At 40.0% G+C, this 17,938-nt stretch overlaps 2 protein-coding genes across 3 annotated transcripts in view; both read left to right on the forward strand.

Annotated features, from left to right (window-relative positions):
- Positions 1–17,938, forward strand: part of LOC148096978 (uncharacterized) — a 196,728-nt gene that overhangs the window by 66,928 nt on the left and 111,862 nt on the right. The window lies entirely within an intron of this gene.
- LOC102781993 (deoxynucleoside triphosphate triphosphohydrolase SAMHD1-like) lies at positions 7,405–16,601 on the forward strand. 2 transcript variants are annotated; one of them, XM_006804309.3, is made up of 15 exons: positions 7,453–7,488; positions 7,849–8,009; positions 8,758–8,873; positions 9,039–9,112; positions 9,747–9,893; positions 9,979–10,079; positions 10,200–10,308; positions 10,396–10,487; positions 10,583–10,698; positions 13,157–13,290; positions 15,657–15,686; positions 15,772–15,837; positions 15,989–16,093; positions 16,186–16,314; positions 16,475–16,601. In XM_006804309.3, exons 1-15 carry the CDS (start codon positions 7,453–7,455, stop codon positions 16,496–16,498), a joined length of 1,440 nt encoding a protein of 479 aa, XP_006804372.3. In that variant the 3' UTR covers positions 16,499–16,601. The 2 variants fall into 2 exon arrangements, with proteins under 2 accessions (XP_087689528.1, XP_006804372.3); XM_087833402.1 differs by lacking the exon at positions 16,475–16,601 and having other exon boundaries at positions 7,405–7,488; positions 16,186–16,344.

Genomic DNA, 17,938 nt, shown 5'->3' on the forward strand with positions numbered 1-17,938 from the left:
GAAACCATGTTATTGTATGAAACAGGCTTCTTTATAACTTTCTTTTAGCACTTTGCCATGGATTATGGGATAAAAGAAAAAGAAATCATTGAAAATGTATTTTTCTACAAAAAGAATCAACCTGACAAACCATTCAAACTCCGTGAAGATGAGGTCAGAACCAAAACAATGAATTAAAAAAGTTTTGATCTTGGTATATTTCTATACGTTTTTTGCTGTTTGTGTGTGTATTTTTAAGACAACCTTTAGGACATTGTTATTTTAAACTTTATTTCTCATCATTCTTGTCAGGTTTCTATGCTTCTCCCAAAGTGCTCCTCTGAGCAGTTCATAAGGGTTTACTATAAGAACATTGATGAAGAAGTCATTGAGACTGCCCAGAAGCCAGGCACGTGCAGGGGGGGGGGCTAGAGGGGCTTGAGCACCCGCCCCTTTCCTGATGGGTGCCTAAAGTGCCCTTTTGTTGAGGCAACTGTTGATATATTTTTTTTTTTATGTGTGTGGGCGTGCGGAGTCCTGTCTGTGCCCCTCAACAATAATATTTAACTATTAATCACAGCAGGGCCATGCAGAGACGTTTAAAGGGGCGGGTGCTCAAAGTTAAAAAGGGGCACATTGGACTAGGCTGAATAACAACAACACACGTTCATCAAGAATCTAATATGGGCAACAAGGCAAAGCAAACGTAGCCTATGTTTTACCTGATGGGTACAATGTTGCTGTTGAGGGGTTGCTGCTGCTGCTGATAGTGCTGGAGGGCAGGGCTGTGTTGATCTGAGAATGTAGACATTAAAAAGTCCATAGGAGAGATGGTAGCTGATTAAACAAGTGTCATGAGATAATAACAAAATGCAAAGATTGGTGACAGCGCTTGGAACCATATCTTTGCATTTTGTTATGCAAAGATAACAAAATGTCCGCCCCTTTAAACGTCTCTGCACGGCCCTGCCAGAAGCACTTTCATAAGTGGCTCTCAGGTAATTTCTCTGATATCTAACGTAAAATGTATATGACTGGTTATTTTTTTTATCAGGGGTGATGACCAGCAGTACTCACCTGCTTTCATATCATCACAAACTAACACAGGTGGGACTTGCAGGTTAAAAGATTTTAGTGTTTTAATATGAATGAGCATCAGAAGTTAAACACAAGCAGATCAAGAGCAGATAAAAATTGTAAATATTGTCAGAGCTGATTTCTGAGCTGATTTACGACAAACAAGGGCTGCAGCTGATGCTTGTTCTAATCTATCATCTGAAGAATATACTGGTCATTTTCTTGTTAATTATGAAGTAAACCTTTGACAAACAGACACTTATAAATTATCAAGTGTCTGATAATAATAATGGGGATGCTGGGATCGAGCCCTTGTTTATAACATTTGTTAGCTATTCAAGCTTAAAAAATATCTAGTATAACATTAAAATATCTGTTATCAGCGACAGATGCTAATAACAGACCATTTCCCTGCTCAAAACTGAAGTTTGCATTAGGCACTCTGCACTTCTCTCCTTAATACTAATGCACTAATTCTGTCTTTATTTAAATTACAGGCAAAAATGGAAAATGCAGCAGTAATGAAAAATGAAGCTGAAGATGGCCTAAAATGAAAAACATGAAACATTCAGTGACTCATTGAGATTGAGGACTCTAAAATAATGAATACATACTTTCAGTCTGATCTTTTTTTCTTTTATATTAGACTTCTGAAATTTGTAGCTTTGTGTTTTTTTAAAAAACTGATTGGGTTATAACATAAGTAAAGTATGCAAATATTTAAGAAGACTCAATTTACTTAAAGTACCCTATATTATATATCAGATAATGGCTATATTCATGTCTTATATGCTATAGTGGAGGTTTGAAAAGAGGTAATTACATTTGAAGGTTAAAGGACAGATGATCATGGCTGTACATGCTATAAAACCCAAATGACATTTGTTATTTTATTATTTTAATTTAATTTGCTGGTTGGATGTCTGATTTGAAGAGTGTCATACTAACAAAAAGATGAGCGGCAGAGTTGAAGATGATTTTCACTGGGAGCGACCAGGATGAATGGGATTAGAAATGAGTACATCAGAGAGACAGCTCAGTGGTTTGAAGACAAAGTTGGAGAAGCAAGCCTGAGATACTCTGGACATGTGCAGAGGAGGGAAAATTGATATACTGGACAAAGAATGCCGAATATAAGGCTGTCAGGTGTGGAGGAAAACAGAAATATAACAGAGAGGATTCATGGATATAGTGAAGGACATGAAAGACAGTTGTTTGACACAGGAGGCAGCCAGGGATGGGAAAGACGTAGGCACATGATCCACTGTGGTGACCACCTTAAGTAAGCAATGGAAAGAAGATGACTCTTTGATGAGAACTGACCTCAACATCATAAGTTCATTTTAAGGTCTAGTTCTTAAATGTGTGGATTTTCTGCTGTGCAGTCTGCATTTTATCTAATAGTTTGAGATCTTAACTCTTTGTTTTGATCATTAGGAAACTTTAACAGGTGTAAAAGCAGTCTACTTATCCCTTGTGTGTCCCATCAGCTGGAATTCACATTTATTTAGAGAAGGATGACCCACATTGTGAAACTTCAATTAATCTTTAGAAAATGAAAAATAATAATACAAATAAAAATAATTAAAAAAAAAAAAACACTTGGGAGGTTTAATTCGTTTATTTTTATTTGTTTTTCACCCGCTGTACAAGTCGTGGAAAATGATTCTTTGCAAAAACTGAAAAAAAACCCCAAATGCTTTCTGAATTAGGGTCAAGATCACATTGTAATGCTTTTTAAATCTTGCTTGTGTCAATAACTACTAGACTGCAGAACTCTAAACATTTATTTGTGTAATTTAAAGTACCACATGGGCTGACACACTGAATCAAAACATTGATTTTATTTTATTTTTTTAAATTAGCTTTTAAAGGACCTAAAACAATAAAAGGAACAGGAGGCAAATGTATATACAATGAAGTGTCAAGTCCATGTGTACGTAGCAGAAATACAGCTGATCTGTAAACCTGGAGCTGCATTTTAGCTGAGTCATATGTTGCAGTAACAGTTGAGGTCTTCCTTGAATGAAAGGTAAATGTAGGGTGGTATGCACACACAAATTAACTGATCTGCTGTACAAAAACCGCTAAAGATCCTGCTACATATCATTTTGGGGCGCAATAAGACACCACATGCACGTCTTTGTACCAGATCTCTTGATTCTACAAATGCTGTGTGATCTGCTCTGTGATCTTTGAGAGTGACATCATAATGATACATAATACTCACTGATATATCACAGCAGGGCTGCTGTACAGTGAATGACCAGCAGATGTCAGTATTTCCAAATGAGCTGTTGAACGGGGCTTCGTGTGATCTGCGTTTTGGCGAAGTAATTGGCTGGAAAGATTCGACATATTCACGGGGCTTTATCACAACATCACTAGTACTGTAGTTAGTGTAATGACACCTGATTACAGACTACAGCAAAACAAAGCAAAAAACAAAAAAAGTTCACGTGAACGTTTCCACATTGAAAGGAAGAAAAACTTCGTCGTCACTCGGGAGATCTCGGAGTGCTTTAATACTATTGTTTAGTTCATAAGCAGATTTGGTAAGTCAAACTTTGTTTCATTTTTTTCCTCTCAAGGTGTTTATTCATCTCGTATACCTGTTTTTAAGATACTCTCGTGTAGCTTTGGGTTTATGTCCAGGCTCAGTGGGCTTTTTCTTCTATTTTAAGTGATTTCATGTTTGTATGCCAACTTTACTCACAGGAGAGTTCCAAGATTAATTGATCAAAACTCCGAATTGTGCAAAAGAAATTGTGTAAATAGTTTTGATGTTAAAATGAATACATGTCATATTGTTGCAGTGCTTAACACATTTATTAGACCAGCTGTCTTTAAAAACAAGAAAGCACAAATATTGTATTTAAAATGGCAAAAACTTGTTTAAAACTAAAAGTCAAAGTCATTAAACTGAATTCATGTTTTATACCCTTATTTTGGCCTGCACACTGGACCAGTCTGAGAATTCAGAAAATAATCAACAATTAATTTGTCAAATGTACATGTGAAGATTTGTGGATAACAAAAATAATTATATTGTATCATTAAAAATATAATTTTAATTAAGGGGCTTGTGCTTGCCAGTAGATGAAATACATACTGGACACTTTTTTGCTGTGAATGAAATCATATTAGAGTTTCTACCAAATCTAAAAATGTCCACACAGCGTCAGTGAATAGAACTGAAATGAGATTTGCATTTAAAGTAAAAGAAGGTAAAGCATCATCCTCTTTCCATGTGCAGCTGAAGACCAAATTAGGAGGCAGCATTGTCCCCTGTAGTGATAGCACTAATCTAATGCATTTGAAAAAAGAAAATTATAATATGACAAGATTTAACATCTCTTTTTTCTAATTCATAAAGAAGTTAATGGTTATGTGTCTCTGTCATGGTTAGTCTATATCAATACAAAAACACATCAATACAAGAACTCAGAAGGAACAGTACACTGTGGCATAAAAACCATTAGTAAGACATAAAAATAAGAAAGAGGTTTGCCTGGGCCATGAAATGCCACCAATGGACTGCTGAATAATGGAAGGTGCATGGACTGATGAATCAAAATTTGAAATCTTTGGTTCTTCATGCAGGATTTTTGTATGCTGTTGAGTAGGAAAAAGGTTGGTACCTTACTCTGTGGCATGAAATGTCAAACATTAAGAAGGAAGAATGATGGTTTGGGCCTTTTTGTTGGATACAGGTGGCTTTTACAGAGTGAGAGACATCCTGAACCAAAATGGCTACCATAGCATTCTGCAGTGGCCTCTGATATGTACCTAGTTGGTCAGGGGTTCATCCTACAGCAAGATAATGACCCAAAACATAAGTCCAGGCTATTACAGATCTATCTTAGGAAAAAAGAACAAGAAGGCAAGCTTGACAACATGGAGTGGCCAGCACAGTCTCCAGACTTAAACCACATCAAGCTGGTTTGGAATGAACTGGACAGAAGAGTGAAAGCAAAGCAACCCAGAAGAGCCACACATTTATGCAACAGTTAGGAAGACCTTTCTGAAGAATATTTGGCTTCTGATGTAGAAAGAAGGGCATGAATACATTCAACTGTTATATCTGTTAAAGGCAGCTACTTTGATGAGTCAGAAGATTAGAAAACATTTGGTTTGTAAATAGATTCTATGATTTCCTTTTTAACTTAAAAAGTTGTTTATTTGTTCTGTGCTTTCATTCAGAGAACAATGAGAAACTGAAGTGTCAATAAAAAACTGGAAGAACTGGTGAGTTCTCATACTTGACCAGTATTGAAAAATTACAAATATGCTGCTGTAGGCCCCAGTCTGGATGGGTCTGGGCTCCCTTGCCTTGGTGGATACCAGAGGACGGGGGTGCCTACTGGGGTCAGCGGGGGAGCTGGCCCTAGGGAGGGGCATCCTCCCTTCTTTTCCTCCCCATCCCTGGCTACCTCCCTCTTCCCGCTCCACCACACCCACCCACACAGGTAGGGCCTTGGGGTGCGGGTGTGTCACCAGGGTGCAGGGGAGACATTCCCCCCCCCCCGTCCTCTTCTGGCCACCTGTGCCCCAATTTTATCTCACAACTTAGACATCCACATTACTTACACTCTCATAACACACACACATATATATATATATAGGGCCTTGAGGGTGGGCACGTTAACGGCGTCCAGTAGACGGTCTGTGTATTCAAACCTACCTCTGGCGCCGGTGCCCACCTCTCAATTTTAAATCCATGTAGACATTGAGGGTTCTCGGGAGGGGCCATGCTAACACCTGCTGCCCTGTGGCAGCAGCACCATGCTCTCCCTTGTTTTAAATGCACTTTAGAGCAACACGCAGCAACACTACACTTGAGCGGGAGGAGGGAGGTATGGGGTCTTAACACACCCCCGTTCTCTACTAGCCATCGGGGCGGGGGGGCTGGGAGGAGATGCTGGCTGTCCGATTGGCCTCCCTGCTGCTGCGGAGCCTGGGACGGTCTGCTTGCCTCCACCCCGGAGGGAAGGGTAACATCTCTTGGGTCTGGGTGTCGTTTCCCCCTCTGGGGGTGAGGATACCTGGACCCGGGGTATAGAGTATGTTTGGGGAGTGTGATTGTGTGTACATGTCCATTTACGTTTATTCCTACGTTGGGTGAGTGCTGAGTGTTTGTATATGTGTGCATGAGGGTGGGAATGCATGTCTGTGTCTGTGTGTGCCTGTTTGTCTGTGTCTATATGTCAGGTCGGGTCTTAGACTCCACCTCTCTGGGAACTCCCAGGCCCTCCAAAGTGTGGAGGCCTATCTCCCCCCACCACACTCCCTGCCGGTGACTGATGCCCTCAGGGGTCGGTGCATTGGTGGTTCTTGGTGTCCGGGGCTGGGCGCTCAGGTATGTACCAGCTCACTCCCGGTGGCTACTTGGCGGGGCCTGGCGCCTGTTGCTCGGTCAGGCCTCTTCTGGGGCGCGGGGGGCCCTCGGGCCTCCGGCCTCTGTGCCTGCGGCTCGGTTCACTCTGGCACAGCTGGCTGCCGGCAGAGCCGGCGGGCACGCCAGTGCAGCCCCCTCTAGCTTCTGCCCGGTGGCTACTGGGCGACCCCTCGTCTGGGGATCCTCAGCCCTTCCCATGAAGGTGGCATGGATGCCCCTCCGGTGGTCCTCCTTGGGCTCTTGCACTCTGGGGCCTCTGGATGTCTGGGGCCTGGATCTCCTCCATGCCTGCTTCATGCCCTGGGGGACAGGGCTATGGCTCTCTACATCCTCTTGCAGACCATTACATGGGGAAACCATTTGAATACAAGCGCGCCGATCCACACAGGTGTGCACACAGGTGTTCACTGTTTGTAGACTTAAATCACACCTTTCTTGGCTGCTACTTCAAAGCACATTGTGCGCTGTCTGTCCTGCGTGCTGCACAACAACATTCAATATTTAATATTTACTGCTGTTTACACTTAGCTAGATTAATGCGATGGTGTTGTGTTTAGTATGTTGCTTTGTTTTTTTTTGCTTGTTTTCTATTCTTTTTCTCTCAACAGGTGATCCCGGAGATATTTTCCCCCCCCCCTTTCTCACTGTCCCTCTTCCCTTCTGTTTTTCTTTTCCTTCCTCTTTCTTTCTCCCTTTCCTATCCCTCACTCATGTCTGTCCCGTCTGTAACAACTGAAAATAAAATAAAATAAATAATAAAAACAAAGGTCGATCAAATGGACCAATACGGCAATGCCATGATGATCCATTTGGCAAAATAAATCCATTGGGTATCCTTGTTGGTCTTCAGACAACAATTCTGACGGCTAAAGAACCAAATGGGACAGGCAGAAAAAAAAAAAAATTACAAATACACATTCATTGACTATTTCCTTTCACATCCAGAATGCATGATGTGCAAAACTGTAATCTTTGGTCATTTAAACATTTACAGAACTATGGAGAAGCACTTGAACATCAAAGATTTAAACAAGGTGATGTCACATGAAATTATCTTATATAATATGGTCTTTGGTGTGTGGTCTAATTTACTGTTGTGATTAGCAATATGAAAATGTGAATTCATAATATATGTGTATCAGATTTGTCTATGTAAGATATCATTTGATGATCTTTTCAGGGAAATCCCATCTTTATATTAAACTCACCTTAGACATAACGTCAGTAGGCTGGCCAGCTGCCAGTGCCTTGGTTAAAGGCAAGGTGACAGAAAATTTGACCTAGCATGAGGCACAGTGTTTACTCACCAAGAAGTGAGTGCTGAACGAAAATCTGAGACCAAGCCCTCCAAAACCCTCTAAGTTTCTCTATTTTTTTCCTTTCTCTTCACACAGGTGTTTAATGATCCCATCCATGGCCACATCGAGTTACATCCACTACTTGTCAAGATCATAGACACACCTCAGTTTCAGAGACTACGAAACATCAAGCAGCTTGGGGGCGGTTATTTCGTTTTTCCAGGAGCATCGCACAACCGCTTTGAACACTCAATAGGGTATGTCCATGTTGGGTTTGTGTTTTATTATTGTCATTTATGCTTAGAAGTATATAATTTTTTGTAGATTGATAAAGGTTTGATCCTTAGCAGTCTGTAAAGACTCTGTGTGCCTTCCAGAGTGTTCTGGCATCTCTCAAAGTCATGAGAGAGGTCATACCTTCTCTCTCTGATTTATACTATAGGAGGACACCTACTCTGTATCTGTTTAAGTATAAGAGCCCTTTGTTTAGGTGGACCGCTGGACTCCTGGCACCAGCTTTGGGGAGTCTTCACAGGGTCACATCTTGACCCCCCCCCCCCCCCCCCCCCCACCCCACACACACACACACACACACACACGCATGCCTATATGTACACACAGACAAGGTACTCTTTGTTCACAGGTATGCCTGTGTAAAATGTCATATGTTAATGAACTTATGCATAGTCATGAAACTGCAATAAAGAGCTGTGTTACGAGGGAGCAGACGAGAGCAACTGGGGTCAAGCAAAGGAACGGCGCTCGTCACAGTTCTCGCCCTTGTGCACGAGTAACACAAAGAACTTCGTGTTACTCGTGTTACTACAACAGCAAAAGCAAGACGTCTTGCTTTTGCTGTTGTAGTAGAATTGTCTCGTTCCAGCGGTGGGTCTGTGCTAGACAGACCCAGCAGTCCACATACACTAGTAATACTTTTCTTTCAGTGCTGCATGATGAAATGTGTGTGTGTGTGTGTGTGTGTTTATGTGGTTTTTGGTGATACAGGGTGGGGCACTTAGCAGGAGAACTTGCAAAAACTCTGAAGCTGAAACAGCCAGAACTCGACATCAATGAACGAGATGTCCTTTGTGTGCAAATTGCAGGTCTCTGTCATGACCTGGGTAAGTGCTGCACGTCTTTCACTCTAATAGCATCAAGTTTATAATACTAGCCAGTGTAAAATAAGACTTGGTAAAATGAAAAAGGCAAATGGTCAGTGTATGTGTGAACTATAACAGGAGGCATTAATTATTATTATTATTTTTTACATTTGTTTCTCCATGAAGGACATGGACCTTTCTCCCATCTTTTTGATGGAATGTTCAACCCCGAAGCAGATCCAGAACATAAAGACTGGAAGGTACAAAAAAAAAATTTCTACTGTGAGACGCGACATAATGGCCACCCATAAAAATCAAATATATTTGAAAACACTGTCAGATGCCATCTTGAGGAAATAAAGTACACATGGCACTAAATGATAGAAACAACACAGTGTTAACAATTGTCAGCACATCAGCCAAAAAAATAAAAATCTTATTAGGCTAAATCACAGCTGACAAGGAAAAATGCTTGTCAAAGGATAAAATTTAATGTGTCTGAGCAACTTTTTCTGTAACACAAATCATCTCAGTGGCAAAATGTGTTCTCTTGCAGTAATAACATTATTATTTGATGAAGGATCTTTTTCTCAAACTTTGATTCTAAACTGATTCTGAGTTTTTAAATCAGTCAAAGCGTCTTTAATTTGCAAACACAAACAAACATCATTTTCTGCTAGAAGAAGCCATACCACTGTTATGTCCACGCTCATCATGTCTAACTCATAACAGTTGAGAACTTCTGGTTAAAACTGGAATACTGACACTAATTACCTCTATTAACAGATGGTGATGTGCTCAAATTTGATTCTGTATGTTGTATCTGATCATTTTAAACTTTCAACCATTTGAATTCTGTTCTTAATATAAACAGTAACAATGTATCTCTTGCAGCATGAGGATGCCTCTTTAGAGATGTTTGATCATCTGGTGGTGGCGAGTGGTCTGGCACAAGAGATGGAGCATTATGGACTGATACTCCCACCTGACCTGACATTTATCAAGGAGATGATTAAACCTCTAAAGAGTGATGACGCTGAGGTACTGGTCAGTTACTGTCTGAATATTATGAAACCATTTGTTATTGTCTCTGTCATGAAGGTCAATTCTGGTGTCGTCTCCACAGTGGCCGTATGAAGGTCGAGATGAGAATAAATCCTTTCTCTATGAAATTGTGTCAAACAAGCAAAATGGGATTGATGTGGACAAATTCGACTACTTTGCCAGGTGGGACTTGTGTTGATGACAAACTCAGTATTTCTATCTACAGCAAGTCTTAAAGGTGTTTTGGAGGGTTTGCCATAATAAATATAATTAAATTTCTGTATTTCCTCACTCCTATCTCAGGGATTGTCACCACTTGGGCATCCGGAACAACTTTGACCATCAACGCTTCATCATGTTTGCCAGGGTGTGTGATGTGAATGGGAGGAAGCACATTTGCTCTAGAGACAAGGTGTTGATCCCTGCTTTTTATCAGTTTTTAATGAGTAATTCATTATCTGATTGGCTGTAACTAAACTATAGGCGATGGTCTCAACAGGAAGTGGCAAACCTGTATGACATGTTCCACACAAGGAACTCTCTCCACAGAAGAGCCTACCAGCACAGAGTAACCAAGAGTGTAGAAATTATGTGAGTACCAACTGTGTAATTCTATTGTAAGACAACATTTATTTCATCTACAGAGTTCCCATAAAGTCATATACTGGGTATTTTTTTTTATCCAGGATCAAAGACGCCCTCTTGAAAGCAGATCAGTACATCCTGACTAAAGGTTCAGGAGGAACAATGCTCTGTCTCTCCAAAGCTAAAACCGACATGGAAGCCTACACAAAGCTGACAGGTAGTGGAAAACATGCTCTACATATTTCCTTTTAAAAAATACTGAAATGTCTATACATACATGTTCTGTCAAATGATTTGTCTTACTTTGAAATAATTCTACTATCTCATTGATTTTAAGTGTTTTCAGTGCAGAATGTCTAGATAGATAGATAGATAGAAGTTGTTGTTGTTGTTCTGTCAAGTAAGCCATTCATTTATGAATACCTTTACACATTAAACAATCCAACCCAGTATCACACCAAAATGTTTGCTGGCCCACCGTGTCTATTTCACGCCTTGCCTATCCAAAACATGAAATGCACATAAATGCAGACGTTGCATTGCCAATAATCTTATATTTAAATTCAAGAATTCGGTAGTGAACGAAAACATAAAGGTGCTTAATTGTCAGAAACTATTAAAGAAGGTGGCTAATATGTGTGTAAATTAATTAACAAAATCTGTTTAAATCAGAGGTGTCCAAACTCCGGCCCACGGTCCATTTTTAATTGGCCCGCAAGTAATTTTATAAATAGAATAGAATATGGCCCGCACTTCAACTTTTGCTTGAGTGTATTGCACTTCTTAGTTTTAACACCAGGGGGAGCTGCTGTTGATCAAGGCAGTTGCTCCACCAAAAAGGACAATCACAGAAGAAATCTTACTAAACATGGCAGAACCAAAGAAGCGAAACGTAGAAAGTGAGTGCAGAAAAATTCAGACACGGTGGGAGAGTGAATATTTCTTCAAAGAATTCAAGGGGAAGTGTGTCTGTTTGATCTGCACTGAAACTGTGGCAGTTATGAAAGAGTATAATGTACGACGTCATTATGAAACCAAACATCAGGCCTATGCATCCTACACTGGTGCTGATCAAGAGCAGAAATTAAAGCAAAGGGTAGCTCTCCTGCAGGGTCAGCAACAGTATTTTTTTCATGCTCAAAAGGTCCAGGAAAAGGCTCCAATAGCCAGCTATGAGGTTGCCCAACTCATCGCGAGACATGTCAAGCCTTTTTCAGATGGAGACCTCATAAAACACTGACTTGTTAAAGTCACCGAAATAATGTGCCCGGAAAAAGTGCAGGACTTCAACAACGGCAGCATGTCCAGAAATACAGTTGTGCGATGCATTGAAGACTTGTCAGCCAACATTAAACTGCAACTGTCTGATAAAGCTGTGCTTTTGATTTTTACTCCATCGCATGCGATGAGAGAACCGATGCCACAGACACTGCACAGCTGCTATATTTTTGCGGGGAGTGGACGAGAGCACGAGCACTTTAGGTGAGTAAAAAATATATTCCACAGTACCCGTGTGTTAATGTGCAGGTACGCATGCTTCAAATATCAATAATGCGCATCAATTCTGTCACACCACTTTCTTATATGCGTTTTTCTTGTTAACACACAGAGTACACACCGCTGTGCACAGCGCACGCACACGCAAAGTCAGCTGATCTCATCTGATGCAGATTTGCTCCTTGATCAAGTGACATTTGTCCGGATTTTTGCCACGAGTGGCGTACGATCAGCACCGCAGCTGGATGGCCCGATTTACATACCCAGCGCAGCTGATACTAACCAGAATAATTTACTAAAATTATATGCACTCCTGTTAAGTCCAGTTCAGTCTGTTAATGTTGATAAAGGTTTCAAACGAACGTTAATAGATGTGTTGCTGAGCCTAATAACTTAAATAACAAACTTGAAATGTACCCGTCCCATTTTCCCCTTTATTGTTTTTCTCTGTGCTGTAAATCTTCTGTCTAAGAAGAAATCTGAGGCTGCTGTTCTGAAAATGAGCTACCAAAGCTTTTTCTGAATAAATCAATAAAGATCCATTTATGGAAAGCTGTGATGAAGGCAGTTTTGTCTTTAATTATATTCAACAATATAACATATTCGACCACTTTTAAGTGATTTTTCTAACTTTAATACACTAACGTTAAAGTTAAATAACTAATTTCTAGTAAGTGGCCCAGCCCCTCCTATATTTTTATGTATGTGGCCCTCAGTGAAAAAAGTTTGGAAACCCCTGGTTTAAATGTTTACCAATGATTATTTTCATGTTGGTTTGAAATCGAAAAAAAAAATCTCACTCTGCTGTTACTGCAGTTTATTGCAACTTACTGCAACTTCTGCATTTGTGTTTTTTTCACGCTTTGGAGATGCACGGCATGCAAAAGACACGGTTGACTGGCGTGTCTATTACATGATTTGCCATGATGTCAGGTTGATTGTTCAGTTTGACGGATACGTCTCTATTAGTTTATAGTTAACTTTAAATTTATTTAAAATACTGCAGTGTTACTAATGCTTTGCTTGCTTTATTGCTTGCATATTTTGTTTTGTTTATTAATGTTAATAAATTTTTTGTGTGTCTTTCTTTATAAGACATTACTGATGAACTTGTGAATGTTTCTTTGGTTTACTTGAATTGACCTGATCTTAACTTTATTTGTCTGTTTACTCTGCAGATCAAATGATTGAAAGAATACTCCACCCGTGTTCTTGTTCAAATGAATTCACTCCCTCTCCTCTGGAGGAAGCAAGGATGATTCTGCAGAGGATCATGTCTCGAGACCTGTACCAGTTTGTGGGTGAAACCAAGGTGTGTAATCAGGGCTGGACTGGGACAAAAATTTGGCCCAGGCTTTTTTGGCCCCCCCACACTTCAAACACATTAAATGTCACAAATCTCACATCTCAAAACTCTCTCTCGCTACGTCACAAAAATTACCCTTCTTCCTAAACAACAAATGCCCCATGTTGCCATATGATTTTTTTGATTGGTTGACATGGTACATTTTTCCACCAATAGGAAAGGGGTGTTTTTTATTTTATTTTAAATGAATTGTTATTTGTTTGGTCATAAGCAGAGAGTGCTTGCTAGTGCTGTCCTTAGACCTAAATGTGACAATAGTATTCAGGAAAAAAAAAAAGCGAACATTTTTTATCATGGCTCTGGTTTTACGTGTTCTTGTCAACACAATTTAAAAATTGGTATATAGTCTGAATACCTCACTTTAAACACACAAATGGACACTGAGGCTTGTCTTTGGTTCACATAACATCTTGTTGCTATGTCATCTTAAATTGGTCATGTGATTAGTTTACCATGGTTTACTACTTTAATACTCTCAGCCAATCAGCAGCACTTGTGCAATTGTTTCGCCCCCATAGCTCCCGGTAAGCTGTAGACAGCTTCAACTGTCTTTGTGTTTACAAATAGTAATGCGTAATCTAATGAGTTAGATTACTAATTACTGAAAAATGCTGTTATTCTCATCACTGCTCTTCTCTTCCCCACTTCTCCACAGCTGGTGTGATAACGGTGCAGCAGCTAACATAGTGGTTAATTTGACACATTTTGCTGCATCTGTTAGTTTATTTTTATCGTTTTCTCTCAGGTGTGGACCAAAACAACTGCACCAAGACCCTTTGGCCCCATCAGATGATCTCATGACTCATCGAGTGACACAACTGACCAGTCAATCGGTGGCATGCGGTCTGACCACATCACATTTTAGTACCTGCTCAATCGCTTTGAATCCTGACTGAGCAGGCGCTATTTTAGTACCTGGTACAAGGTACTATGACCTAATAGAAAACCTTGAAAACTGTGGCGAGTAGATCCAATTAGGTACTAATAAAAAGGGGCTTTTGGAGAAGGTTCGTTTATGGTATGAACATAATTCAAACTCGATCCCAACAGACTACCAGGTGTACATTGAGAGTTTGAACTAAAAAACTTCTATAAGATTTACAATAAAAAAAAGGCAGGAAATTACTGTAGATGTGCAAAGGCCTATACAGGCTAGTATCTAGCTGTAAAATAAATGGAAATTGTCCTCCGGGAAATTCCTCCGGGAACTGCCTGCATACTCCCGCCAAATCAGGACTGATATTGTCATGCACCAGGAGGAATCCAGGACCAAATGCACCAGCATAGGGTCTGTAAGCGTGGGACTTCAACCCAAGATCTATTGCATAACCTGTAGAGGTTTGTGTGTCTCTCCATGGATATGGCTCCCCAGACCATCACTTATAAACCCTCAAACTGGTCATGCTAAACAATGTTACAGGCAGTATCACATTTTCCATGGCTTCTCCAGACCATTTCACGGCTGTCCAATGTGACCCTTTCTTATGTGTTAAGCTCTCATCTGTGAAAAGTGCAGGGTTCCAGTGGTAGACTTGCCATTTCTGGTATTTAATGGCAAATGTGTGGCGCAAAAGAGCAGATACTGCTCTGGATTGGACCTTCTATGGCCCTTTCCTGCTCTCCTAGAGTTACTGCTGTTAATGCCCTGGATTCTCCTCCATTGTCTTGAGACTGTACTGGGAGACACAGAAAAAACATCTGGCAGTGGCATGTATTAATCCTGGAGGATATGAACAGCCTCTGTAGGGACCATGTATTGCCTCAGTCTTCCAGTAGTGACACTGACCCTTGCCAAAAGCAAAACTAGCCAAAAGCACTGAGCCAGCCTGACGCAGGGCTTATGCAGAGAGACAGACAACCATACCCACCTGCGGGCAATTTAGATTCCCCACTTAACCTAACCCCACGACTTACATGTCATTGGACTGTGGGAGAAAGCTGGAGTACCTGGAGAAAACCTCCAAAAGAACATTAAACTCCACACAGAAAGGTCCCGGCCAGATGGTGAAGTTGAACTCAGGACCTTCTTGCTGTGAGGGAACAGTGCTAATCACCACGCCACTGTACTGCCCGATGTTCTCAATATTTGAGACAGAGTTAAGCTGAATTCATCGTAGCTGATTTTGATACCATTTTGAAACCATTTAAATCCAAAGTGAGTCATTCATAGTCACCTAAATAATAGCTTATTAGCCCAGTTTAACCTGCATTTTATTTTATTGCAAGAAAACATCTAGTTGATTACAATATTTGTGGTGTGTGAGTGCGCTAAAAAAGAGAGAGATGATGTGACTCTTCTCTCCCTTTCTCAGCTCAAGAAAGAAGACCAAGAGGAAATACAAGTAAGAGTGAAAAGTGATTATAAAAAGAGATCAGCAAAACAATGATAACACAATGACAGCACATGTTCTCTCCTCCATCTGTCAGAAGATGAAGGACAGCTTGGAAAATGAACTCGTTAAAGTCATTCCAAAAGACAACTTTGAAATTATTGTGAGTTTTTATTCTAATTATACTCAGTAATTAATCTTCTTAAAATCTTGGCTTTTTTTTTTTTTTAGTTAAATTGTGTTGCCAACCTCCACTGAGTCATAATGTACATGTGAACATAAACACAGGCTGGTCTGTCACACTCTTCTTGTAGGTTGTCACTTTGGACTATGGGATGAAAAACAAGGACCCCATCAATACCACATATTTCTACACTAAGGCTAAACCTACTGAAGCATTCAAGATTTCCAGAGAACAGGTCAGAACTACTGCATGTCTTTGCATGAGCTGTGTGTTCTTTCTGTAGATGTCTCTGTAAATTAGCTTTTATGTTACTGTCCTTATTGTCAGGTGTCCAAGCTTCTCCCAGTGTGCTTTGCTGAGAAGATCCTCAGAGTTTACTGTAAGAACTCAGCGAGTCTGAGAGATGCTAAGTTCTGCTTTCAAACCTGGTGTCACGAAAATGACTTTCTAACTGAGGTAACACTTTATTCTGTTCGATGGCAGTGACAGGCATTACCATGTTACAAGCAATGCGATGAGAACATAAACAAGAAAGCTGCAGATAAACCTGCATAACCTGTCAGAGCCTTGAGTTCACATTATACTTTTGTACTAATGAACTTGTCTGTATCTGCAGGATCGAGACAGAGCAACTCCATGAAATGAAGATGTGAAACAATGAGAGATTTATTTTTTTGTGTTACTGCAGAGATTTAAAAACAGGTAAATCAGCAAACTAAAGTGCTTTGATGAATAAACTATTTATGACACATTTTCACTATAATCAAACTGTATAGCTCAACTTGGCTCAAAGGTTTAGATAAAGGCTACTGCTGTTGTGATTTGCTCATTGTGTGAAAAATCATTATTTATTATATAACAGGCCTCTAGATGAAAATTTTACCAAAGGATAACAGAATCTTTCTGCCGTTTCCTCTTTAGATTTGTTTACTGCTGGTTTCTGATCAATTCAAAATAAAGTTTCTTTTCTCTTTGTGTGTTATTTTTAAGTAACAGCTCCTAGAACATAAGAACATATGATTCAAATACTATATTTTTTAAAAATTGCCTAGATTTCACTTTGCTCCTTATCCTTGCTGGTTACTGTTGGGAAAAGCATCCAGAATGCAAAACCTGATGTAGCCGGGTGGCAAAAGCTCTCATTATGAAACCCCAGTCACCAATCCGACATAACAGACACTTATAGCAATTCACATTGTGTGTGATTTTTCAGCGTTCCCTACTGGGGTAAGTAGTTTGGGTAATAAGTCTTATTGTTCAAAGAGATAAAGCCCATGTGCTGTTAGCCCCATTGCCACAGCTGAGGTTCAGAGAAGATTGAAACCTTTGTAAACTTTGTAAGAATGGAAAGATTACAATAACTGTGTCGAAGGCTGCACAGTGTCACAGGACAGCCACAAAAGCTTTTGGCACACTTTAGATAGTTGTGCTCCAACTTACGAGCAAACCAGGTGAACTGCAGTCACAAAGTTGAGAAGAATCTTTATAACACATGTATCAGACCACAAGTGTTTGTGTAACATGTTTTTGTTGTAAAATTCCTTTGTTTTGTGGCTGGAGTTCACTTATAAGCTACTGGCTAAAGCTCGTGGATGGATTCTTCCCAGGAAACAAAGTCTTAAGCTGCACTCATTAGCCATTGTCTGCAGTTAAGGAAGTTACCAGTAATATGTGAATTTGATGCAGAAATAAGATGCTGTAACATAATGTTAGAGATTACAACTTACTTTTAGTGGTATACTGACATTTTCCACAGACTATACATCTGGCAATCACTTGAAAGAAAAAGAAGGAAAAATATGTTAAGTGTGATTTAGTGAACATCACAGTAGAACGCAGTCTAAATCATTTACACAGCCAATCACTGTGATCTCCTGGACAGCACTGACAAGATTAAAAGTACATTTGCACTATGACTGAAAATAGCACCACTGATGAACAATTGGCTATGAAGTCAGTCTCTTGCTCATCATCAGCTGCTGGCTCTGCTTTCACTGCTCTGAGATCAGTAATGATTTGGACTTAGTGTGAAAACACAGCTAGCATTAGCATGCACACAATGCGTGTGTGTGTGTGTGCA

Source organism: Neolamprologus brichardi, chromosome 20 (assembly GCF_056152115.1).
Source record: "Neolamprologus brichardi isolate AB-2024 chromosome 20, ASM5615211v1, whole genome shotgun sequence".
NCBI classification, from domain to species: domain Eukaryota; kingdom Metazoa; phylum Chordata; class Actinopteri; order Cichliformes; family Cichlidae; genus Neolamprologus; species Neolamprologus brichardi.